The sequence below is a fragment of the Ornithorhynchus anatinus genome, chromosome X5, assembly GCF_004115215.2.
Source record: "Ornithorhynchus anatinus isolate Pmale09 chromosome X5, mOrnAna1.pri.v4, whole genome shotgun sequence".
NCBI classification, from domain to species: domain Eukaryota; kingdom Metazoa; phylum Chordata; class Mammalia; order Monotremata; family Ornithorhynchidae; genus Ornithorhynchus; species Ornithorhynchus anatinus.
Window position 1 is genome coordinate 7,562,853 of NC_041753.1, and position 22,860 is coordinate 7,585,712.

The following is a 22,860-nucleotide window of genomic DNA, read 5'->3' on the forward strand; positions in this document are numbered from 1 at the left end:
CCGCCTGACTTTGGGCCTCCGTTGCCTCATCTCTAAAATGGGGATTAGATTAAACGTGAGGCCCCCGTGGGGCAACCTTATTATCTCGTAGAATAGTGCTTGGCGCAGAGTAAGCCCTTTAACTTGTCGGGCTCCCCCCCTTCTAGACCGAGAGCCCGTGGCTGGGTAGGTCTCTATCTGTGGCCGGACTGTACTTTCCCAGCGCTTAGTGCGGTGCTCTGCACATGGTAAGCGCTCAATAAACACGACTGAATGAATAAACACATCTCGTTATTACAACGGACACATCCCCCGTCCACAGTGAGCTTAGAGACTAAGAGGGAGAGGCAGAAATAAAGAAATGACGGAGACGGACACGAGCGCTGTGGGGCTGCGAGGGAGGGGATGAATAAAGGGAGCGAGGCCGGGCGACGCAGAAGGGAGGGGGAGAAGAGGAAAGGAAGGCGCAGTCAGGGAAGGCCTCTCGGAGGAGATGGACCCTCAGTAAGGCTTGGGGGGGTGGGAGTCGTCTGTCGGATTTGAGGAGGAAGGGCGTTTCGGGCCAGAGCCAGGCCGTAGGTGAGGGGTCGGCAGGGAGATCGACAAGAAGGAAGTAATAATAACAATAATAATAATGGTGGTATTTGTTAAGCGCTTACTATCTGCGGAGTACTGTTCTAAGCGCTGGGGGGGGGGGTTACAAGGTGATCAGGTCGTCCCACATGAGGCTCAGTCTTAGTCCCCATTTTAGTGATGAGGGAACTGAGACCCAGAGAAGTGCCTTGCCCAAAGTAACACTGCTGACAAGTGGCGGAGGCGGGATTAGAACCCATGACCTCTGACTCCCAAGCTCGGGCTCTTTCCACCACGCTGCTTCTCCGGTGAGACGGGTAGCATTGGAGGAACGAAGTGTGCGGGCACAATATACCAGTCTCCCCTTCCCAACCAATCCATCGGTGGTATTGATTGCACGCCTGCTGTGTGCAGAACACTGTACTGAGCGCTTGGGAGACTTGAATACAACAGAGTTGGTCGGCGTGTTCCCTGCCCACAGCAAGAAGCTGTGTAGCCTAGAGGAGAAAGCCCCAGCCCAGGAGTCAGAGGACCTGTGCTCTAATGCCAGCTCCGCCACTGCCCGCTGCGTGACCGTGGGCAAGCCGCCTCACTTCTCTGGGCCTCAGTTCCCTCATCTGTATAATGGGGATTGGATATGCTTTGTGTCCGACCCGATTATCTTATATCTCCTCCTCAAAAACTCTAAGCTCATTATGGGCAGGGAATGTGTCTACCAACTTTGAGAAGCAGCGTGGCTCAGTGGAAAGAGCACGGGCTTTGGAGTCAGGGCTCATGAGTTCGAATCCCAGCTCTGCCACTTGTCGGCTGTGTGACTGTGGGCAAGTCACTTAACTTCTCTGTGCCTCAGTTCCCTCATCTGTAAAATGGGGATGAAGACTGTGAGCCCCACGTGGGACAACCTGATTCCCCTATGTCTACCCCAGCGCTTAGAACAGTGCTCGGCACATAGTAAGCGCTTAACAAATACCAACATTATTATTATTATTATTAACTCTGTCCTCTTGTGCTCTCCCAAGCACTAAGTACAGTGCTCTGCACACAATAAGTATTCAATAAATACTTTTGATGATGATAATCTACCTCAGCACTTAGTACAGTGCCTGGTACATAGTAAGCGCTTAACAAATACCATTTAAAAAATAAGGTTACAGCTTCCCCCACCCCGTAAGGATGAGAAAACTTGAAATCAGCTTCATTTCCTTTAATAATGAAATCTCAACAGGGAGAAAGGGGTCCTTGGATCCCCTGGTGAGGACGCCCCACCCCCGCGGACCCTAGGTCTCCTGGGGAGGGAAGGAATGCAGAGAAGGAGGTGAGGCTGGAGACCGTGGGAACGGCTACTCCACCTCCAGCTTCTGGTCCCACTGGACCTCCGGAGCGGCCCTGCTGGCCGTGACAACGAAGGAGGAAGTCAGAGGGCCGAGTCCGGGCAACCACGGCTGCTCGGGGCCATGGGGAGTCCATGGGGACCACAGGAGCTGCGGAGGGGTTGGGGATGAGGAGGAAGTAGAGAGCGCACATGAGATATTTTGGGGGGGAAGACCCCATCTTCCCCAATGCCCCCCCTCCTGCCCCCAGGCCTCCCACCCTCCCTTCTCTGTCCCCACAGTTCCTGGCCACAGTTTCCCACCTCCGTCAACCTCCCGGCTCAATTCTTAACCCTCAGTTTGTTCTCTTCTGCCCTCAGGGGGGCAGACACCCCACTCCCCTTTATAACCCGGACCCCCCGTTCCCATCCCGCTCTGCCCAGCCTCCACGCCGTTCTCTTCCAAGCACCTGGGTCTGTCTTTGGCTGGCGCTGTTCCCAACCTCGGTGGTGGTCCCGGGCTCCGCCTTGGGCCCTGGGGTCTCCGTGGGGCTAGGAGGCCTCGAGGTCAGATTTGGGGCTTCAGCCTCGGACTCCGGGCCCCTAGATGGAGCGCTGCAGCTGCTCCACTGCAGATTCTTCCCTCTGGGACATGAACCAGGTGGGATCGAGGACTTAGATGTTCTGCCCCGGGTTCTCCTCCCCAGACCTCAAAACCCTCACTCCCCCCGCCCGCTATCCTCCTGCTCCCCTCGGGGTTCCGGGCCCTCCAGCCCTTACTTGTCGATGGCTTGCTGGCGTCTCCTCAACTCCTCCAGGTGGAAGCTCACGGCCCGCACCCGGACCGAAGCCTCCCGGAGCCTCTGAGGTCTGCCCTGTCGCCGCCGCCTCCTGCACAGCGTCTCGGGGGCCGGCAGATCTCCGGGGGCTTCCAGGTGGGACAGTGCCCGATGGGCATCTCCGTGCACCTGGGAGGGGTGGGGGTGAGGGAGACGGAGGAAGATGGGGCCGGCGGCCCATCTTCTACCGCTCACACTGGGGGTTGGATGTGGGGAGAGGGTCAGAAGAGAGGGTGGGCTGGGCAGGATGCTGGGTCCCTGAGGAGCGTATTTGTGGGAGGTCTTTGTGAAGGGGAGAAAAGGGGTGGGGACAAGGTGACTGGGTCTGTAGGAGAGAAGAGGCTGGAGGAGGCTGTCATACCAACACAACTGAAGCCATGGTGTGCTTTTCCGGTGGTGAAATAGAGCTAAAAGATCCAAAGGAGGGGGTGAGGGGAGAGAGAGAGAGAGAAAGAGACTAGTTTAAGCCTCTACAGACCCTTGGATAAATAGCTGGTTGGGGATAAGAGGTGGCCCCATTTAACTGATCTCCCCTTCTCTCCCTTGAACTGGTCTTCTGCCCCTGTAAGCAGTTTTCTTTCCCACCTGGGCCCCTGGAATGACTGAGAGCTGTCACCGAAGCTGCTGGAATTTTTGTCTGCCCAACTTCCTCGCCAAACCCTTCCTCGCGGGGGCCTGGTACCGGGTCTTGGACCCCGACGGCCCCTGGGGCCAGAGATCACCCAGGTCACGGTGTACCATCGCGGGACACGCTGGGATTTGTACCTCAGTCATCTCTCATCCACCCACGTCCTCCCTCCCCTCACCCCCAAGGGCGGACACCAAACGCTCGTCCTCTCCATTGGTCCCCTGGAGTTGGAAAATGGCGGCAAAGGGCGGAAATAGCGAGCAGTCGCATACCTGGGTTGGCGACTGAGGTTCTCCCAGAAAACCTCCCCATAAGGCCGGGGAGTCGATCTGGGGGCCCCTTGAGCGGGGAGACCGAAGGCGGCTTGGCCGGGAGGCGGGGCACGCCTTACAATCCGGGAGCATCTACGGGCAAGAACGTGTCTCCTGAGTCCCCTTCCTTCCGCTCTTCAGGGACCCGGGCATCCAGACCCGTCCCAACGGGGGCATGTCGGGGGGGAAACCTACTTGACGAAGGGGACGAAGCCTCCCCTCTCGTCCTGCCCCTGCATGGCCGGTCAGGGGAGAGGGTGAGCCTTTGCCCTCTTTCTGAACCCTGGAAAGTGAAAGGAAAATGAAAAGTCCCCGCAAAGCGCGGGAGTTGCGTATCTGCAGGTGGGAGCGGGAGAAGCGGGGCAGGGCCGCGTGTGCGGCAGGCCTGATTCTGAGGCGCCCGGGCGCGTCGCGGGCCCTTCGAAGTTGTGGATGAAGGCCGCAGCGGGGCCCGGGGTCGCGGGCAGGGCCGGGCCCCGCTCTCCCAGTGGGACTGGCCCGGGCTGGACTGGACTTGGCTGGCACCGCCGTGGGTGCGACTGAGGGCGGGCGAGGCCGGCCGGGGGTGGCGGATGGCGTCCGGGCCACCGTGGGATGGGGATGGGGATGGGGATGGGGATGGGGATGGGGATGGGACTGCAGCGGGGCCTCGCGGGGGTGGTGAGGAGGGCAGGGGAGGGAGCCGAGGGGGAAGGAAGGAAGGCCTGAGGGGGAAGGCCGGGCTCAGCGGGCACCGGCCCCCCGCGCCCCGCCCGGGGGAAGAATCCTTTGGGAGTGGACGGGGCGGGACCACGGAGGCGACCGCGCCCGCCCCTCCATCGCCTCTCCCTGTGACTCCCCTCAGCGGCCCGGGCCTCGCCGCCCCGAGCTTCGCCTCAGCGCCCTCCCTCTCTCCCTCCACTCCCTCCAGTCCCTCCGCCTCCGCCTCCGCCTCCGCCTTCGCCACGCCCGGGGCTTGCCGGGAAGAGCGCGCGCCCGGCCGCCCCCCGCCCCCCGCCCCCCCCCAGCGCGCGCCCGGCCGCCCCTCCGAGCGCGCGCGCCCGGCCGTCCCCCGCGCGCGCGCCCGGCCGCTCTAACCCCCGCCCCCTCCCCGCCCCGCCCCGCGCCGCTCGCTCGCGCTGCCCCGGCGGGCGCCGGCAGCTGCTTCTCCCCGAGGCCGCCGCCGCCGCCCCCCCCCCCCCCCCCCTCCCCACCCCCGGGACCCCGCCAGAGGGGCCCGGGGGGAGCCGCCACCCTCCCGCCCGCCAACCGGAGCCTCCGGTCCCCTCGAGTTCTGAAATTCTGCATTCCCCGGGAGGGGAGCAGAGGTGAGCGAGGGAGGGCGGCGTGGCGGGGGAGGCTCGGTCCGGTCCCGGTCCCGGTCCCGGTTTCGGTCCCGGTCCGGGCGGGCGGGGGGAGGGGGCCGGCCCGCCGAGGAATGCGCCGGGCTGGGTGGAAGGGGGGGGGGAAACGGGGACACACAACACACACACACACACACACACACTCTGTGGCGCGGGAGGGAGGTGCGCCGGGCCGCGGTGCGGGGGGGGGTGGGGGTCCGCCGGAGCTCCGGGAGCGGGAGGAATATGTCCCGGACCGGAGGCGAGCGCCGGCCGGCCGATCGTGCGCCTTTGAACCGGCCGTCGGTGCCCCGGGAGCCGGGCTCGGCTCGCGAGGGAGGAATCGGGGGGCCGGGGTCGCCCCCCAGCCCGGGCAGCCCCAGCCCGGGGGGCTACCAGCCAGGGACTCCCCACACCCCCAGAGTCAGGGGTCGGGTGGGGTCCGGTTCGGTATCCCCAGCTATTAGCTCCGGGGGACGCCCCCACCCCAAAGGTCAGGGGTTAGGGTGGGGTCCGCTTCGGTTTCCCCATCTTTGGGCTCCGGGGGACCCCCACCCCAAGGGACGGGGGTCAGGGTAGGGTCCAGTTCGGTGTCTCCAGCTTTCAACTCTGGGGGACCCCACACCCCAAAGGATGGGGATCAGGGTGGGGTCCAGTTCGGTATCCTCGGCTGTCTGTTCCGGGGGACCCCCTCCCCGCCGCCCCCGCCCTTGTACCCGTCTGACAGCCCAACCCAGGCTCCGCCCCCCCCATCCGTCCAGCCCCCGCCCCCCCAGCCCCCTGCCTTTCCCGGCCGGGGTTGGGGGTCAGAAACGCCCCTTCCTGAGCGAGCGGCTCCGGTCTCAGCGGCTCCCTTCCTGCCTGTCCTGGGCCGGGCCGGGCCGGGCCGGTGGGCGGGACGCCGGGCCCGCTGTGCCAGAGGTGAGGGCGACCCCCCCGGGGGCCGCCTGGACCCCACTTCCCCCCACCCGGGCCGAGGGACTCGAGGGAAGGGGACCCCGCGGGCTTGTTGCCAACCTCCTCCGCCCGCCCGCCCGCTCAGCCCTCCCTGACCTCCCTGGTGTGTCTTCCCCTCCGTGGGTGGTGGCAGGCGAGGCCTGCCTCCACTCAGGGTGTGGGCACCCGCTCTCCCGCATTCCTGGACTCCTGTCTGGCACCCCTGAGGCCCCGGGGCGGCGGGGAGGCGGGACGCCTCGATCCCGTCACGGGGATTGCAGTCGGAGGGGTTCCCCCCAACTCCCTCACGCACCCACCCCCATTTCCTGTCAGCTCCTGACCGGCTCAACACCCCCCTCCAGCCCTCTGATCCCCTTCGGACCCCAAAACCCTCTCAGGACCCCGGCATCTTGGCCTGCCTTCCTCAGCTACTTTGAGGCCCTGAGTCTGGCCCTCTCCAGCCCCCAACCTTGCTCTTCCGATCCCCCAGTTCTGGGCAAGCTTTCCCAGAACCCAGTACCATCCCCCCCAGCAATCCTTTCGGTGTCTCCGCCAGCCCAGGCATAGAGCCCCCAGACCCCTCCCACCAACTCCAGCTTCTCAGGAACCCTTGGTGCCCTGCTCCTCGGCTTCCTTCCCTTCTCTCTGAGATCCCGTCTCTCCGAGTTCTGTCTTTTCTGGCTCCCTGAGGGCGGTGAGTCTGCGCTCCAGGGTGGGGGGGGGTCCTGGCTCATCCCCTCTATCCCCCCCACCCCCACCCCACTTGCCACTCCCCGAGTGCTCACTGGGTGGGGGGGGCCGGAAAACTCCACCCAGCTGGGCCTTTTGTCCCCTTCTCCCAAGAGGAAGCAGCTGGGGGGCGGGATGGGAGTCCAGGAGGCGGGAAATCTTGTGGGGAGGGGTGTCTCCAAGGGTCCGGAGTGGTTTTGGAGAGGGTGAGCCGGACCCAGACGGAGGGGAAACTTTGTCCTCTTCCCACTCTTCCCTCTCCACGTGTGCCAGGTGGCCTGCTCTGGGCCTGCCAGGGTCACATGCGTCTGTGTATGTACGTACATGTGCACAGGGTGGAGACTGGGGTAGTGGTTGGGGAACACTCCGTAGTGTCCCTTTGATCCACTTTCTCTCCATGTCTCTGGCCTCTCAGTATGTCGCGATCTCTTCTGGCCTCTCTGTCCCTGCTGTCTCTGTGTGTCACTGGCTCTCTGGCTGTCCTAATCTCTCCTGGCCTCTCTGTCTCCTCTGTCTCTGGGTGTCCCCGTTTTTCTCGGCCTCTCGGTTCCCTCCGTCTCTATGTTTCTGTGTCCCAGTCTCTCCAGGCCTCTCCGTTCCCACCGTTTCTGTTTGTCTTTGACTCTCTGAGAGCCTCGGTCTCTCTTGGCTTCTCCGTCCCCGCTGTCTCTGGATCTCTCTGGCTCACTGGGTGTTTTGGTCTCTCCTGGTCTCTTCATCCCTGCCGTCTCTGGATGTCTCTGGCTCTCTGAATGCCTCAGTCTCTCTCTGTCACTCCGTCCCCATTATCTCTGTATGTCCCTGGGTATCTTGGTCACTCCTGACCTCTCCATCCCCACCGTCTCTGTATGTCTCCGTGTGGCTCAGTCTCTCCTGGTCTGGCCCCACTCTAGGTTTCTTGGTCTCTCTTATCTTCTCTGTCCCCACCCTCTTTATATTTCTCTGGCTGTCTGTATGTCTCTGGCTCTCTGGGTGTCCCAATCTCTTCTGCCCTCTCTGTCTCTGGCTCTCAAGGTGTCTCTGAGTGTCTTTGGCTCTCTGTGTGTCCCAATCTCTCCCGGCCTCTCCATCCCCATTGCCTCTGTATGTCTCTGGCTGTCTCGGTGTCTCTCAACTTCTCCTTCCCCATTCTCTCTGTTTGCCTCTGGCTTTCTGGGTGTCTTGGTCTCTCCTGGCCTTTCCGCTCTTTTCCCCTGTCTTCTTCCCCCTCCACCGTCTTCTCGGTTCCCTCCCCTCCCACTCCTGCTGCTGCTCTGTCCCCCACCTTGCCTCTGGGGTTCGCCCGCGGAGACCCCCACCTGGTTTCTGTGCGCGCCCCCCCACCTCTGCAGCCTCGGGCTCTCTGTTTTCCTCTGTGTGTGGTCCGCGTGGCTGTGAGCCGGGGGTCTAAAAATACTATCTGCCGGCCCTGCCCCCGCTCCCCCCGCCCGCTCATCCCCTGCCCTTGGGTTCACCTTGGGCCTGGCCTGGTGTCCGGCCCCAGGCTTCAGCCCTCCTGGGACCCCCCCCCCCAGCGATGAGCCCCAGAGAGGAGGGGGCCGGGAGGCTGGCCTGGCACCCGCCCCCGCCCCGACCTGCCTCTCTTCCTTTTCCCCCCAGCTCCAGGATCTCTGGGCCACTAGCCTGGGCATAAGATGGCCACTCTTCACGCGAGACCAGACACAGCTGCCTCTGATCCGGCCTCCCCTTCTTGGGGCCTGGCCACCAGGTAGCTGGGGACCTGGGTGCCTGGCTCAGTATGGAGGGTTGAAGATCAGGGGTCCCCGAGGGGAGGGACCCAGGGCATGGAGGCCCAAGAGGGATGGGCCTTGGGTTGCTTGGAGACTTTTGGTGGGGAGGATGTGGAGGAGTTACTGGGGTCCAGGATGCCTGGGTCCCTGTGCGGGGTGGGGTCAGTGGCGGGACAGCCTAAGGTCCATGAGGGTGATGGGGCTGAGGGGAGGGGGTGTGCCGTACCCCTGAGGAAGGTGGCGCCAGGGCTGGGAGCTGAAAGCCCGGCCCCTAATGGGTGAGGGGTTTGTGGTAGCTGGGAACCGGAGCACCCGGGGTCCTGAAGGGAAGCAGGAGGATGCTCAGGGGGCTCATTCTGAGAGGATTGTGGGCTTGGGAGCCTGAGGGGAGCAGCAGGTGGGGCAGAGTTCCCAGCTGCCCTAAGCCCGACCCATCTCCTCCCCTCTGTCCCCCCCGCCCCAGTTGAGTTGCGGGGATTCGCCCACTGCCGTGAGGGGGCCATGGCGGGGGCCTCGGTGAAGGTGGCCGTCCGGGTCCGCCCGTTCAATGCCCGCGAGACCAGCCGCGATGCCAAATGTGTGGTCAGCATGCAGGGGACTACCACCTGTGAGTGAAGGCTAGGGGGCCGGAGGGGGTGGGGTGGGGTGGCCGGGGATGGCAAGGGGATGGGATGGGGAGCTGGGGGACAGACTGTGGGCTCAGGGGGGAGGGAATGGTCCAATAGGTTGGGGTGCGGAGTGAGAGTGGACCAGTGGGCCCCATATGGCCAGGCAGACTGACGGGCAGTGGGGGTGGCCGGCAGGGATTGGGAGCGAGGGAGGGGCTGGGAAGCCTGGGTTCTTTTTTTCTCTCCTGTCCCTTCGCCTCTGCTCTCTGGGTCACTGGGCAGTGATTGTGGGGGAGGAGGCAGGGGTTGGCCCAGAATCCCCATTGCCCAATTCAGAAAGGCCGCTCGGAGGTGGGGGCCTTGGCTCAGGGCTGAATTTAGCCCTGGGGCGTGGTAGAGAGAGGGCAGAGGGTGGGGAGTGGAGGGGCAGGGGGTGGGAGAGAGACTTGGGGGGCTGCTTGCCCTCACCCCTTCCCCCTTCCACCCTCTCAGCCATCACCAACCCCAAGCAGAACAAGGACTCCCCTAAGAGCTTCACGTTCGACCACAGCTACTGGTCCCACACGTCGGTGAGCAGGACCCCGGCGTCCCTTCGGACTTGAGTGGGGGGGAGGGTGTCAAGAGGCCTGTGGCCTCCCCCCTCATGCTCTGACCCCGCCCCAGGCCGAAGACCCCCAGTTTGCCTCCCAGCGCCAAGTGTACCAGGACATCGGGGAGGAGATGCTGGTCCATGCCTTCGAGGGTTACAACGTCTGCATCTTCGCCTACGGGCAGACCGGGGCTGGCAAGTCCTACACCATGATGGGGCGGCAGGAGCCGGGGCAGCAGGGCATCGTGCCCCAGGTACCCGACCCATCCCCCATACCAGCGGTTGTGGGGGCGGGGGTGCACAGAGTCTGGCAGACTGTCTGGGGCCCTGGGAGAGGGGTGGAGCTGACCACCCTGGGCAGAGACCTGTGCCTGGTAGATACACAAGCTCCAGGAGGGGTCCCGAGTGAAGGGGGGCAGAGTAGGAGACCCACGGACAGGGCCCAAGATCCACCAGTGGGAATGGTCGGAAAGCAACCAATCCGGAAACCCCGGCGATCCAGAAGCGAGTGCTCCGTCTGACGGGGGGAAGGGAACAAGTCCCCGACGGCTTCGGTCCAATTGTCCGTCCGTCCTCAACTCCATGGGGGAGAATGGGGGGGAGCCGCAGGAGGTGCTGGAAGGAGAGGAAAGGGGAGAGCAGAAGGTCCCCCATCTGCTTCCATCTCTCCGGCCCCCCACCTCCGAGGTCAAAAGGGGCCTCAGTCCTCCCCCTCACTGGCTCCCCAGCTCTGCGAAGACCTCTTCTCCCGCGTCAGTGAGAACCAGGGCGCCCAGCTCTCCTTCTCCGTCGAGGTGAGGATGCTTTCATTCATTCATTCAATCCTTTGTATTGAGCCCTGCTGTGTGCAAAGCACTGTACTCAGTGCTTGGGAGAGGACAGTGCAACGACAGACACATTCCCTGTCCACACCGAGCTCACAGTCTAGAGGGGGAGACAGACATTAATATATGTAAATAAATAGCAGATATATTCGTATGTGCATATACACCTGCTCCAGGTGGGAGGGGTGGGGGGCCCGTGGGACTCTGGGAGCTTGGGAGGATGGGGGTGGGGGGCAAGACCGGAAGGAGGAGAGTGGGGTGGCAGGATGCCCGGGTCTCCCGCCCCCGACCAGGTGAGCTACATGGAGATCTACTGCGAGCGTGTCCGGGACCTGCTAAACCCCAAGAGCCGGGGGGCCCTGCGGGTCCGGGAGCATCCGATCCTGGGGCCGTACGTGCAGGACCTGTCCAAGCTGGCCGTCACCTCCTATGTCGACATCGCCGACCTCATGGACTGCGGCAACAAGGCCCGGTGAGGAGGCTGCCAGCGAGGGCCGGGCTGGGATGCCTAGGCCTCGGACGGGCTGGGGTGGGGGGTGGGGAGGCGGGTGGTTGGAGGAGGCCCAGCAGGCGGAGAGCTGGATGCCCGGGTCCCCTCCCCTCTCCAGGACGGTGGCTGCCACCAACATGAATGAGACCAGTAGCCGTTCGCATGCCGTCTTCACCATTGTGTTCACCCAGCGATCCCATGACCAGCTCTCGGGGCTCGACACGGAGAAGGTGCCCCGTCTCTCTGCCGCTGCCCCCTAGGCTCCTCCCAAATCCACAGCCTTTTAACTCTCCCTCACCTCTCCGAGATATGACCCTTTTCCTCCGGCCCACCCACTGCCCATCCAAGATGTCCTACCACCCCCCGACTGCTTCTCCTCACTCCTTTCTCCCTCTCCCTTCCTCCATCCCCTCTCCCCCCATTTTTTATGGTATTTTTCAAGTGCTTACTATGTGCCAGGCACTGTGCTAAGCGCTGGGGTAGATACAACCTATTCAGGTTGGACACAGCCCCTGGCCCAAGTGGGGCTCACAGTCTCGATCCCCATTTTACAGATGAGGTAACCAAGGCCCTGAGCAATGAAGCGACTCATCCAAGGTCACACAGCTGACATGTCGGGGGTTGGAATTAGAAACTGGGTCCTCCCGACTCCCAGGCCTGGGCTCTTTCCACTAGGCCGTGCTGCTTCTCCTGTCCCATTACTGGTGTGTGCCTTCTGTCTGGCTCTTTCCCTCGCACTCACTTCTTCCTGTCCCCCAGGTTAGCAAGATCAGCCTGGTGGATCTGGCTGGGAGCGAGCGAGCTGATTCTACGGGGGCCAAGGGGACGCGGCTGAAGGTGAGAGCGGGCTGGGGGACAGGAGAGAGAGCCCCAGGAGGAAGTAGGGGTGAGGGGCGGGGAGAAGAGGCGGCCAGAGAACAGGAGTGAAGACAGGAAAAGAAAAGGAGCCAAAGTTCAGAAGGGACCCCAAGCTGAGCAGCTGCCAGAAACTGACTGGGTGTCGGGGAGTCCTTTCAGTCTTTCAACAAATGAAGCTGGGCCAATTAGCCGGGACGGGGCAACTGAAGCACTGAGATATCGAGGATCTGACTTGGACTGTGAGCCCCGTGTAGGGCAGGGATGGGGCCCAATGTGATTAATTTGTATCTACCCCAGCGCTTAGTATAGTGCTTGGCATGTAGTAAGCACTTAACAAGTACCATTAAAAATTAAAAAAAGGGAGGGGGGAATAAGGAAGACAGACTGGTGAGAGTGGACAAATTCGCAGTGTAGAGAGGAATTCCATTTGTGAGGGAGAAGCAGTGTGGTCTAGTGGGAAGAGCCCGGACCTGGCAGTCAGAGGACTTGAATTCTGATCCCGGCTCTGCCACTTGTCTGCTGTGTGACTTTGGGCAAATCACGTCATTTCTCTATGCCTTAGTTACCTCATCCACAAAATGGGGATTAAGACTGTGAGCCCCATGTGAGAAGTGGATTGTGTCCAGTCCGTTTAATTTTTATCAACCTTAGCATTTAGTACAGTACCTGACACATAGTAAGCACTTAACAAATGAAAAAGGGGAGAGGGACTAGACTGCCCCTCACCAGCTGGGGCTAGGGCCACCTCCAGGGATGCAGGGGGTTGGTCCGATTCACCTCAGAGGAGCCTAGAGGAGCGTTTTGGGGTGGGGAGAACTCTCCACGTCTGGGGGGGGTGCCATAGTGGGACTGTCTGGGGGAGCTTTGGAGGAAGGGGTGATTAGAGGCCCGGTTTGCCTCTCCCCCTCATTCCAGGAAGGTGCCAACATCAACAAGTCCCTGACCACGCTGGGGAAGGTGATCTCGGCTCTGGCAGAGATGGTGAGGAACGGGCAGGGGGCTGGGCCCGGGGACGGTGCGGGAGGGTCCCCAGGGAGTCGGAAGGGCAATGGAGGGCTTTGGGGAGGGACCCCTGCCCCTCCAGTAGCCTGATATGCCCCCTCCCCCCCAACCGCCATCACACTCAGCAATCCAAAAAGCGCAAGTCGGACTTCATCCCGTACAGAGACTCGGTGCTGACGTGGCTGCTGAAGGAGAATCTGGGTAAGGGGCTGCCGACGGATTCCCGCTCCCTCCAACCTCCCCACGACATGACCCTTCTCCTGTGGCCTAACCACTGCCCACCCCATCCGCTCCTGGTCCCTTGACCCTAACTCCAGCCACATCTCTCTACCACCCTTCAGCCCCCGCCCCTCCTGTTGAGCCCGTCCCCCCTTCCCCCTCCTGGTGGCCTCATGACCTTTGTGTGCCCCCCTTCCCACCTCAGGAAGTGACCCTGCCTTATCCTGAATCCTAGGAGGTTGCGTCTGGTGACCATCCCCCAATCCCCATTGGAGCACCCCCTCCTGGCTCTGAGTCCCAGTCTGACCCTCCCCCATGCCATGTCTCCCCTCCCCAGGGGGCAACTCTCGCACAGCGATGATCGCGGCCCTGAGCCCGGCCGACATCAACTACGAGGAGACTCTGAGCACCCTCAGGTGCCCTGGGGCTGGGCGGGGCTGGGGGCCCGGGGTTCCCGAGCGGGGCGGGGGCCGGGAGGTCGGATGCTGGAGGCTCTGGCTCCAACCCTCCCCCCACCCCCCGCCCAGGTACGCCGACCGTGCCAAGCAGATCCGCTGCAACGCCGTCATCAACGAGGACCCCAACGCCAGGCTGATCCGGGAGCTGCAGGAGGAGGTGGCTCGTCTGCGGGAGCTGCTGTTTGCCCAGGGGCTGTCGGCCTCCGCCCTCGGGGGTACAGGGGGACCAGGGGAGGGACCCGGCATTTCGCCTCCTTTTCTCGGTTCCTCTCCATCTCTGCTCTGGGGCAACTCTCTCGATATCTGCTCTCCCCTCTCAACCGCTGCACTCCCTCTCGATCTCTGCTCACCCTTTCTCTCCCGATCTCTGTTGTCTCCCCTCTCGATCTCTCTCCCTTCTCGATCACTGCCCACTCGATCTCTGCTCTCTCTCTCCCCTCCTATGTACCTGGTCTCCCTTCCACTCTTCTTGCTCTTGATCACTCAATCTCTGCTCTTCTCCCCACCCTCTTCTCTTTTTGGGTCCCTAGTAGTGGACAGGCCGGGGGGTTCCTCAGGATGACACTGGCACCCACCAGCAGGATGGGGGGTGGGGAGGGGATCGTTCTGGGTGGCCCCTCCACCACCCACCGCCTCATCATCCGCCTCGATGCTGTGCTTGGTCTCTCCGACTCTGGGTTCTCCCTGTCTCTTTCCATGTGTCCCCATCTCTCTTTGCGTTTCCTTCTCTCTCCTTCCCTGTCCACCGTCTCCATTCCCAGAGCGACCCTGGCCGGGACCCCAGCCCCATCAACTGTCACCACTGACCTCCCTGTTGGCCGGTTCCTCCCAACCCCCCCACCCCGGTCTCCCCGGCCCTGATAGCTGGGCCCCTGCAGGCCTCATGCCTCTCCCTGTGTCCCTCCGCGCTTCCCTCACCAGGGCTGAAGCTGGAGGATGGGCACTGTGGGACCCCGCTGCCGCCCCTCTCCCCACCTGCCACCCCCCCGGAGCCCGGCCTGAGCCCCCCTGGCCAGAACGGGGAGCTGGAACCTCCCTACTCCCCAAGTCCCGAACCCCAGATCGGGCCCGAGGAGGCCATGGAGCGGCTGCAGGTGAGGAGGGGCCGGGTGGGGGTCGGGGCCCCTCGGTCCTGAAGGTGAAAAGGGGGATGAGGGTTGGGAGGAGGGGCAGCACCCCGCGTCCCCTACCCCTCTGAACCCGCCCCTCTCCGTGGCCGCAGGAGACAGAGAAGATCATCGCGGAACTGAATGAGACGTGGGAAGAGAAACTGCGCAAGACGGAGGCGCTGCGGATGGAGAGGTGAGGCGGATGGGGGAGTGGAGTGGGCCGGACTCAACCCCTTTCCAAAATGCTGTGCAGTCTTGGGAGGCAAAGGTGGAGTGGGGAGGCGGGGAAGTCTGTCTAGAGCAAGAGATGCCGGCGGGGAGGGGTGCTGGTCAGTCTTTGGAAACTTTCTTGACCAGTCAGTTAATCAGTCATCTATATTTATTGATTGCTTATCGTGCTCAGATATATTGAGCGCTTAGCCGCCCTTCTGCATCGCCCTTGTGCTGGGATTTGCACCCTTTATTCACTTCAGCCCCACAGGATTTAGGTCCATATCCATAATTTGGGTTTGGTTTTTGGTTTTTTTCCTATATTAATGTCTGTCTCCCCCATAGACTGTAAGCTTGTCGTGGGCAGGGAACTCGCCTACCAACTCGGTTGAATTGTACTCTCCCAAGTGGCTCGGTACAATGGTCTGCACATAGTAAGCATTCACTATATATGACGGTTTGATTGAGAGTAATACGTGTAGATATGTGCCCTGCCCACCAGGAGCTAATAGTCGAGACCGATCAGGCGAAATTATGCAGAACCCTCTTGTAGCTAATCAAATAAGGCAGAGCCTTCTTTCAGCCAGTTAGATTGGAGAGTGTATACAGGGCACGGGACAAGATGGAAGGGTAGGGTGTCCGTCCAGGAGGAGAAGGCTGAGGGGTTGAGCCTCAGAAGGGTTAGGTTTAGGGGGGGGCTTTACCTTGCTGAGAAGCAGTGTGATCTAGTGGGCAGAGCCCGGGCCTGGGAATCAGAAGGACCTGGGAGAAGCAGTGTGACTCCGTGGAAAGAGCCTGGGCTTGGGAGTCAGAGGTCATGGGTTCTAATCCCAACTCTGCCACTTGTCAGCTGTGTGACTTTGGGCAAGTCACTTAACTTCTCTGGGCCTCAGTTACCTCATCTGTAAAATGTGGATTGAGACTGTGAGCCCCACGTGGGACAGGGACTGTGTCCAACCCCATCTGCTTGTATCCACCCCAGCTCTTAGTACAGTGCCTGGCACATAGGCGCTTAACAAATACCATAATTATTATTATTTATTATTCCTGGCTTCACTAGGTCTGCTGTGTGACCTTGGGCAAGTAACTTCACTTCTCTGGGCCTCAGTTACCTCATCTGCAAAATGGGGAATTAGAGAATGTGAGCCCCATGTGGGACAGGGACTGTATCCCACCTGATTAACTTGTATCCATCCCAGCAACTTAGAACAGACACTTAAGTATTATCATCATCATCACCATCATTTTCCCCAGTTCTTTAGAATAGTGCTTGGCATATAGTAAATGCTTAAATACCATAAGTATTATGATTCTTGCTTTATTATTATTATTTCATGGGGAGGGGGAGCCACTCCAATTCCAGTCCCGGCATGAAGGATTCGGGTTCGCCCTGAGTTAGGACCCGGGGAGGGGGAGGAGGAGGAAGGACGGGAAAGGGGAAGCGGGGAGGGGGCCAGAGGTGAGCTTCTTCCGCTCTCATCTCCCTCCAGAGAAGCGCTGCTGGCGGAGATGGGGGTGGCCGTGCGGGAAGATGGCGGCACCGTAGGGGTCTTCTCCCCCAGGAAGGTGAGTGGCGAGGGGCCCGAGGTTGGGGAGGGGAGATTCCTGGCCGCGCCCTGACACCTTTTGACCTTTGAACCCTGACCGCTTAGTCGATTGTATTTATTGAGTGCTTACTGTGTGCAGAGCACTGTACTAAGTGCTTGGGAGAGGACAGTAGAACTGACACACTCCCTGCCCATAACAAACTTATAGTCTAGAGGGCTGAAGCAGCACTGCCTAGTGGGTAGAACCCGGGCCTGGGAGTCAGAAGGACCTAGTTTCTAGTCCTGGCTCCGCCACTTGCCTGCTGGGGGACCTTGGGCAAGTCACTCCACTTCATCATCCCTCACTAACCTCACCTTTAAAATGGGGATTAAGACTCTGAGCCCCACTCCCACTCCCTCCTCTTCCTTCCCGGACAGACCCCGCACCTGGTCAACCTCAACGAAGACCCTCTGATGTCCGAGTGCCTCCTCTATCACATCAAGGACGGGGTCACTAGGTACCGCCTGGACATCGGGAGAAAGTGGGGCGCGGGGAGGAGAGACCGGCCAGGCGGGGAGATTGGGGGCCGGGGGAGACTCTCCCCGTCCCACCCATCTCCCCCTCCCCACAGGGTCGGGCAGGTGGACGTCGACATCAAGCTGACGGGACAGTTTATCCGGGAACAGCACTGCCTGTTTCGGAGCCTGACGCAGCCAGATGGAGAAGGTAGGGGAGGCATCTAGGGGCCGTGCAGACGCTCAGGGAATTGGACCCTCTTGGCCCTTGAGGGTTCAGTCCTTCCTGAAACCACCTGGAGACATTCCCATGGAGAGTCGCCTAAGGCAGCGTGGCCTGGCAGATAGAGCCCGGGCCTGGGAGTCGGAAGGACTTGGGTTCTCATCCCGTCTCCGTCACTTGTCTCCCGGGCGACCATGGGCAAGTCACTTGGCTTCTCTGGGCCTCAGTTCCCTCATCTGTAAAATGGGGATCGAGACTGTGAGCCCCATGTGGGGACATGGACTGTGTCCAGTCTGATGAGCTTAGATCTACCCCGGGCTTAGTACAGTGCCTAGCAGATACCATTAAAAAAAAAAAAGCCTAGATTGCTGATTCCCTGCCATTCTTTCCCCACTCATCTCCTCCATCCCTCAGTCCTCTGTGGCTTCTCCCCGCCTCTCTGGGTACCCCAGAAGAGCTTAGCCTCATGAGAGATAGAGTCTGGGCACCGGGCCGGGGAGAGACCATCCTGCAGAGGATTCTGGGGGGTTGTAGGCTCTTTTGGGGGAGCCTTATGCCCTTCGATAAAGGCTTGTGGGAGCTCTAATGTCCCTCTACTCTTCCCTCCTCTCTGTGCTGCCATCAGAGGGTTCGGCGGACTCCAGCAGGTACTGGGTGGGCAGGTGGGGCCGCGGGGGCCGCCCTGGTTCCCCTCGGGGGAGCGCTGCCGGTCCCCCAGAACCACGCCCTCGTTCCCAACGCCTCTGACTCGCTTCCCCTCCTCTTTCCTGCCAGTGGTGGTCACGCTGGAGCCCTGGGAAGGGGCGGAGACCTATGTCAACGGGAACCCGGTGACTCAACCCCTGGTGCTGAGATCAGGTATGCCCTCCCGGGACGGGGAGAGAACGGAGAGAGAGGGCGCCCGTCGGGGGGATTGTGGGGAGCAGCCAGGGTTGGGGAGACCAGAATCAGTCTGCCCCTCCAATGGTTCCATCCCCTCCGCCTGCGGGATCCCGGGCCGGAAGGCGATGACCCAGCTGCCGCCCTCGGGGCGGCGGGTGGTTGGTTGGGGCGACAGATCAATGGGGGAAGACAGGGCCAGCGGGAAACGGGCTGGGAGAGAAAGCGCAGACCCGGGAGTCGGAGGATCCGGCTTCTAATCCCGGCTCCGCCCCTCGTCTGCTGTGACCTTGAGCGAGTCACTCCACTGGGCCTCAGTTACCTCAGCTGTGAAATGGGGATTAAGACTGTGAGGCCCACGTGGGACCGGGACCGTGTCCAACCCGATTTGCTCTTATCCACCCAGCGCTCAGTAGTGTCCAGAGCATAGTAAGTGCTTGACAAATGCGACAGTTATTATTAGAGGAAAGGGCACAGACTTGGGAGTCAGAGGACCACCACTTTTCTGCTGTGTGACTTTGGGCAAGTCACTTCATTTCTCTGTCCCTCAATTTCCTCATCTGTAAAATGGGGATTAAATCGTCTGTATTTAGTGAGGCACATGTGGGACTTGATTTATCTGAAGATCGTCGGTTCTGATCCCAGCTCCACCATTTGTCTGCTGTGTGACTTTGGGCAAGTCACTTCACTTCTCTGTGCCGCAGTTACCTCAACTGTAAGATGGGGAATGAGACTGTGAGCCCCGTATTGTATCGGGACTTTGTCCAACCCAATTTGCTTGTATCCACTCCGGCACTTAGGACAGTGCCTGGCACATAGTAAGCACTTCACAAATACCACAACTATCATTATTATTATCCCAGCACTTAGAATAATGCTTGGCACGTATTAAGCACTTAAAAAGTACCAAAATTATTATCGGGGGAGTGGTCTGGCCGGCGGTGTTAAATTGAATATAAATCAATGAATCAGTGGTATCGTGTGAGTGCTTCCTGTGTGCAGAGCACTATACTGAACGCCTGGGATAATCCGGTACTATAAGAGTTGGTAGACATGCTACCTGCCTACGACAAGGGAAAAGCCCGGTCAGACTGAAAGCTCACTGTGGGTAGGGGATACGTTTGTTAATTGTTATATTGTACTCTCCCAAGTGCTTAGTATGGTGCTGCGCACACAGTAAGTGCTCAATAAATACGACTGAATAAAGAAGAGAGCTGGGGTCCCTCCGACTGGAGTGGGAAGGGAGGAGAGGCCTTTGAGGAGGTGGTTGTCCTTGGTAAAGAATCCTGGGAATGGTTAGCGAGTCCAGCGGATCGGACCCACAGCCCTGCCCAACCCAGCTAGCGGGGCCCAGGCCACCTCAGACCCAGGGCCTCCGTCCGTGTTGGATGCCTAGACAGACAGCAGTGAGTACGAGGTCACTTCCTGGTGGTCTCGCCCCACAGAGCCTGTTCCTTGGGGTCTCTGGGGGGAAAGGAGATCCGACCCCACCCTTGGGAGGCAGCTAACTGATTAATGGGGGACCGGGGAAGCGCTCAGGGGTCTGAGCCTGGGGCCGGGGCCGACCGAGGAGGGCTCCGCCGCTGACCCTGGTGGGCCGCCGTCTCCAGGGAACCGGATCGTCTTGGGGAAGAACCACGTGTTCCGCTTTAACCACCCGGAGCAGGCGCGTCTGGAGCGGGAGCGGGGGGCCCCACCTCCGCCCGGGCCGCCCCCCGAGCCCGTCGACTGGAACTTCGCCCAGAAGGAGCTGCTGGAGCAGCAGGGGATCGACATCAAGTTGGAGATGGAGAAGAGGTGAGACCCTGGCGTCCGGCGTCCAGCCTCCGGCCCTGCCCCGGCACCCCCTCCACCCGTCCCGCCGCTCCCGGCCCCATTCCCATCTCCAACCTCTGCTTCCCCAGGTTCCCCACCCCGCCCACACCCCCAGGGTTCCTGACAGCTCCGGCTCTCCCCGCACCCCCTTAGGTTGCAGGATCTGGAGAACCAATACCGGAAGGAGAAGGAGGAGGCCGACCTACTACTGGAGCAGCAGAGGCTGGTGAGGGGCGGCCGTGGGAGCCAAGGGGCCGTGGCCTGCCGGGCCTGAGCAAGGCTGGGAGCTGGGATGGCCCAGAGGGTGCTGGGAGCTGGAGAGGTTGGGGGGGTACTGGGATGGTCCTGGATAAGGGGCCTTCCGGGAGGCGGGATGGCCCAAGAGGTGCTGGAGCTGGGGACGCTTGCCGGAAGCTGGGGTGGCCCTGAGGGGACGGAACTTCCGGGAGTTGGGGTCCCGTCAGGGCACATCTCAAAGCGGGCTCCATTCCTAAGCGGCACCGGGGTGGGAGCCGGGGAGGGTCCGCGGCCCGCCCCCGTTCCCCCGACTGAGCCCCCGCCCCTCCCCGTCCCGCCGCGGGCAGTACGCGGACTCGGACAGCGGCGACGACTCGGACAAGCGGTCGTGCGAGGAGAGCTGGCGGCTGATCTCGTCGCTGCGCGAGCAGCTGCCCCCGACGACGGTGCAGTCCATCGTCAAGCGGTGCGGCCTGCCCAGCAGCGGCAAGCGCCGGGCCCCGCGCCGCGTCGTCTACCAGATCCCCCAGCGCCGCCGCCTGCAGGGCAAGGACCCGCGCTGGGCCACGCTGGCCGACCTGAAGATGCAGGCCGTCAAGGAGATCTGCTACGAGGTGGCCCTGGCCGACTTCCGCCACGGCCGGGCCGAGATCGAGGCCCTGGCGGCCCTCAAGATGCGGGAGCTCTGCCGCACCTACGGCAAGGCCGAGGGGCCGGGGGACTCGTGGCGGGCCGTGGCCCGGGACGTCTGGGACACGGTCGGGGAGGAGGACGGGGAGGAGGGGGCCGGGGGCGGGGCCCGCGGGGGGGCCGGCGAGGTGGAGGACCTGCGCGCCCACATCGACAAGCTGACGGGCATCCTGCAGGAGGTCAAGCTGCAGAACAGCACCAAGGACCGTGAGATCCGCGCCCTCAGGGACCGCATGCTCAGGATGGAGCGGGTGGTCCCCCTGGTGCAGGTGAGGGGGGTACCCCCCACCCCTGCCCCGGGTGGAGGGGTCCTGCTTGCCGGCTTCCTACCGTCCCCCGCTTCCAGTCGTGCTGCTCCTGTCCTCCCCTGACCCCCCCCCCCAAGACCTTCCTGCTCCTCCCCCCGGCCCTGCTGACCCCAGTCCCCCCGGCCCTGTTGCTCCTGCTTCCACCACCCCGGGCCCTGCTGCTCTCCCCGGCCCCCACCAGTCAATCATTTACTGAGCACTTACTGTGTGCAGAACACCGAACGAAGTGCTTGGGAGAGGACAGTAGAACAACAGACACGTTCCCTCCCCACAACCAGCTTACAGTCTAGAGGGGAAGACAGACCCCCTGTCGTTCCCCCCCCACAGGGCGGTGGCTCACGTCAGCTCGTCAGCTCGAGCAACCAGCTCTTTCTATCTCTGACTCTCTGTCTCTGCGTGTCTCTTCCTCCGTCTCTGCCGCAGGATGATGAGGATGGGGAGGAAGACGGAGAGATGGGGTTGTGGGGTGCCCCCGAGGAGGAGGGGGAGGGCGGCTCGTCGGAGGAGGCCCCCGGGGCGCGCCGGGAGCCCCCTTCCCCGTCCCCGCCGCCCCCGGCCCCGGCCAGCAGCTGGGAGCGCCTGTCGCGGCTGATGGAAGAAGATCCGGCGTTCCGCCGCGGCCGCCTGCGCTGGCTGAAGCAGGAGCAGCAGCGGCTGCAGGCCGGCCTCCAGGGCCCCGGGCCCCGCGGGGGGCTCCGGCGACCCCCGGCCCGCTTCGTCCCCCCGCACGACTGCAAGCTCCGCTTCCCATTCAAGAGCAACCCTCAGCACCGCGAGTCCTGGCCCGCCGCCGGGGGGTCGGAGCCGGGGCCGGGGGCCGACCCCGACCCCCCGACCCCGGCCCCGGCCCCGGCCCCGGTCCCGGTCCCGGCCCCCGCCACCCCCCGCCGGCCACCCAGTCCCCGCCGCCCGCACCGACCCCGTCGCAACTCGCTGGACGGAGGAGGTCGAGCGAAGCGGGGCGGCGGGGAAGCCCCCGGCCCAGCCCGCGCCCCTAGCCCCGGCCAGGCCGACCCCCGGAAACATCCCCACCCCCACCCCCAGGCGCCCCGCTACCCGCCCTACACTACGCCACCCCGCATGCGGCGCCAGCGGTCCGCCCCCGACCTCAAGGACCGGGGCAACGCCGCCCTGTGAACCACCTCGGGGGGCGGCGGCGGCATGATGATGATGATGGGGGGCCGGGGTCCCCACGGGCCGGGGCCGGGACAGGCACGGGGAAGCCAGGAGAAGGTCAGAGTAGGTCGCGGCGGGGTCACAGGACACGAGGCGGGGGGCGCGGAGCCAGCGGAGGGAGAGAGAGAGAGACATGGGCCGGAGCTGCAGGAAGCGAACCAAAGTGTGTGGGGCTGGGGGGGAGGGGGGAGAGGCAAGTGGGAGCCCCCTGAACAGGGGCGGGGGGGTGCTTTGGGCGCGGGGGAGGGGTGGGGGGGCTCCGACCCCCTCCCCGCGGGACCTGACAAACGCTGCTAGGGGCAGGGGTGTGAGGGGAGTTGTTTTTGTGTCTGGGGAGGGGTGTGAGTGGCTTTTGAGGGCCCCTCCCCTTCCCAAGGCTACCTTGTCTGTCTGGGGGCATTTCTGTGTCCCTCTGGGGTGTGTGTGCGTGTGTGTGTGTGTGAGGGGCGGGGGGTGTTGGGGGGGGACACCCTGACTCTCCTCCCTTTTTTGGGGGGGGGTGTGGATTAAAGATATGCAAATGATTAAGGTGCCCGCTGGTTTTTGGGGGGCGAGGAGTGTCCCTCGGGGTCTCGAGCCCCAGCACCTGAATGTTGCCCTGCCGTTCACAGGACCCCAGTCAATAGTATTTATCGAGCATATACCATGTACTGAGCATTCATTCATTCAGTAGTATTTATTGAGCCCTTACTATGTGCAGAGCACTGTACTAAGCGCTTGGAATGTATAATTCGGCCACAGATAGAGACAGTCCCTGCCCACTGACG

The 22,860-nt window shown here is 62.3% G+C and overlaps 2 protein-coding genes across 4 annotated transcripts; one reads left to right on the forward strand and one right to left on the reverse strand.

The window, feature by feature from the left end:
* Window positions 1-1,741: 1,741 nt before the first annotated feature.
* INCA1 (inhibitor of CDK, cyclin A1 interacting protein 1) lies at window positions 1,742-4,259 on the reverse strand. Its single transcript, XM_029055396.2, has 6 exons — window positions 3,835-4,259; window positions 3,601-3,732; window positions 3,062-3,107; window positions 2,642-2,829; window positions 2,332-2,506; window positions 1,742-2,033 (listed from the first exon to the last, which is right to left on the reverse strand). Exons 1-6 carry the CDS (start codon window positions 3,876-3,878, stop codon window positions 1,893-1,895), a joined length of 726 nt encoding a protein of 241 aa, XP_028911229.1. The 5' UTR covers window positions 3,879-4,259; the 3' UTR covers window positions 1,742-1,892.
* Window positions 4,260-4,858: 599 nt separating this feature from the next.
* On the forward strand, window positions 4,859-22,549 carry KIF1C (kinesin family member 1C). 3 transcript variants are annotated; one of them, XM_029055301.2, is made up of 23 exons: window positions 4,859-4,946; window positions 8,226-8,334; window positions 8,820-8,963; window positions 9,457-9,533; window positions 9,628-9,807; window positions 10,282-10,347; window positions 10,671-10,849; window positions 10,986-11,097; window positions 11,627-11,704; window positions 12,641-12,706; window positions 12,853-12,928; window positions 13,284-13,362; window positions 13,474-13,619; window positions 14,326-14,498; window positions 14,627-14,706; window positions 16,214-16,289; window positions 16,688-16,767; window positions 16,882-16,976; window positions 17,763-17,846; window positions 19,478-19,664; window positions 19,836-19,908; window positions 20,267-20,878; window positions 21,341-22,549. In XM_029055301.2, the coding sequence occupies exons 3-23, from the start codon at window positions 8,858-8,860 to the stop codon at window positions 22,052-22,054; spliced, it is 3,339 nt and encodes a 1,112-aa protein (XP_028911134.1). In that variant the 5' UTR covers window positions 4,859-4,946; window positions 8,226-8,334; window positions 8,820-8,857; the 3' UTR covers window positions 22,055-22,549. The 3 variants fall into 3 exon arrangements, with proteins under 3 accessions (XP_028911134.1, XP_028911136.1, XP_028911135.1); XM_029055303.2 differs by lacking the exon at window positions 4,859-4,946 and adding an exon at window positions 5,851-5,882; XM_029055302.2 differs by lacking the exon at window positions 4,859-4,946 and adding an exon at window positions 6,454-6,591.
* Window positions 22,550-22,860: the final 311 nt, after the last annotated feature.

Coding starts and splice junctions, on each gene's coding strand:
- INCA1 (XM_029055396.2), bottom strand. CDS start 3,878: ATGCAGGGGCAGGACGAGAGGGGAGGCTTCGTCCCCTTCGTCAA. Junction 2,507..2,641: donor CGCCAGCAAGCCATCGACAA/GTAAGGGCTGGA, acceptor TTCATGTCCCAG/AGGGAAGAATCTGCAGTGGA. Junction 2,034..2,331: donor CCAGCCAAAGACAGACCCAG/GTGCTTGGAAGA, acceptor ACCCCTCCGCAG/CTCCTGTGGTCCCCATGGAC.
- KIF1C (XM_029055301.2), top strand. CDS start 8,858: ATGGCGGGGGCCTCGGTGAAGGTGGCCGTCCGGGTCCGCCCGTTCAAT. Junction 8,964..9,456: donor CATGCAGGGGACTACCACCT/GTGAGTGAAGGC, acceptor CCACCCTCTCAG/CCATCACCAACCCCAAGCAG. Junction 9,808..10,281: donor AGCAGGGCATCGTGCCCCAG/GTACCCGACCCA, acceptor CTGGCTCCCCAG/CTCTGCGAAGACCTCTTCTC.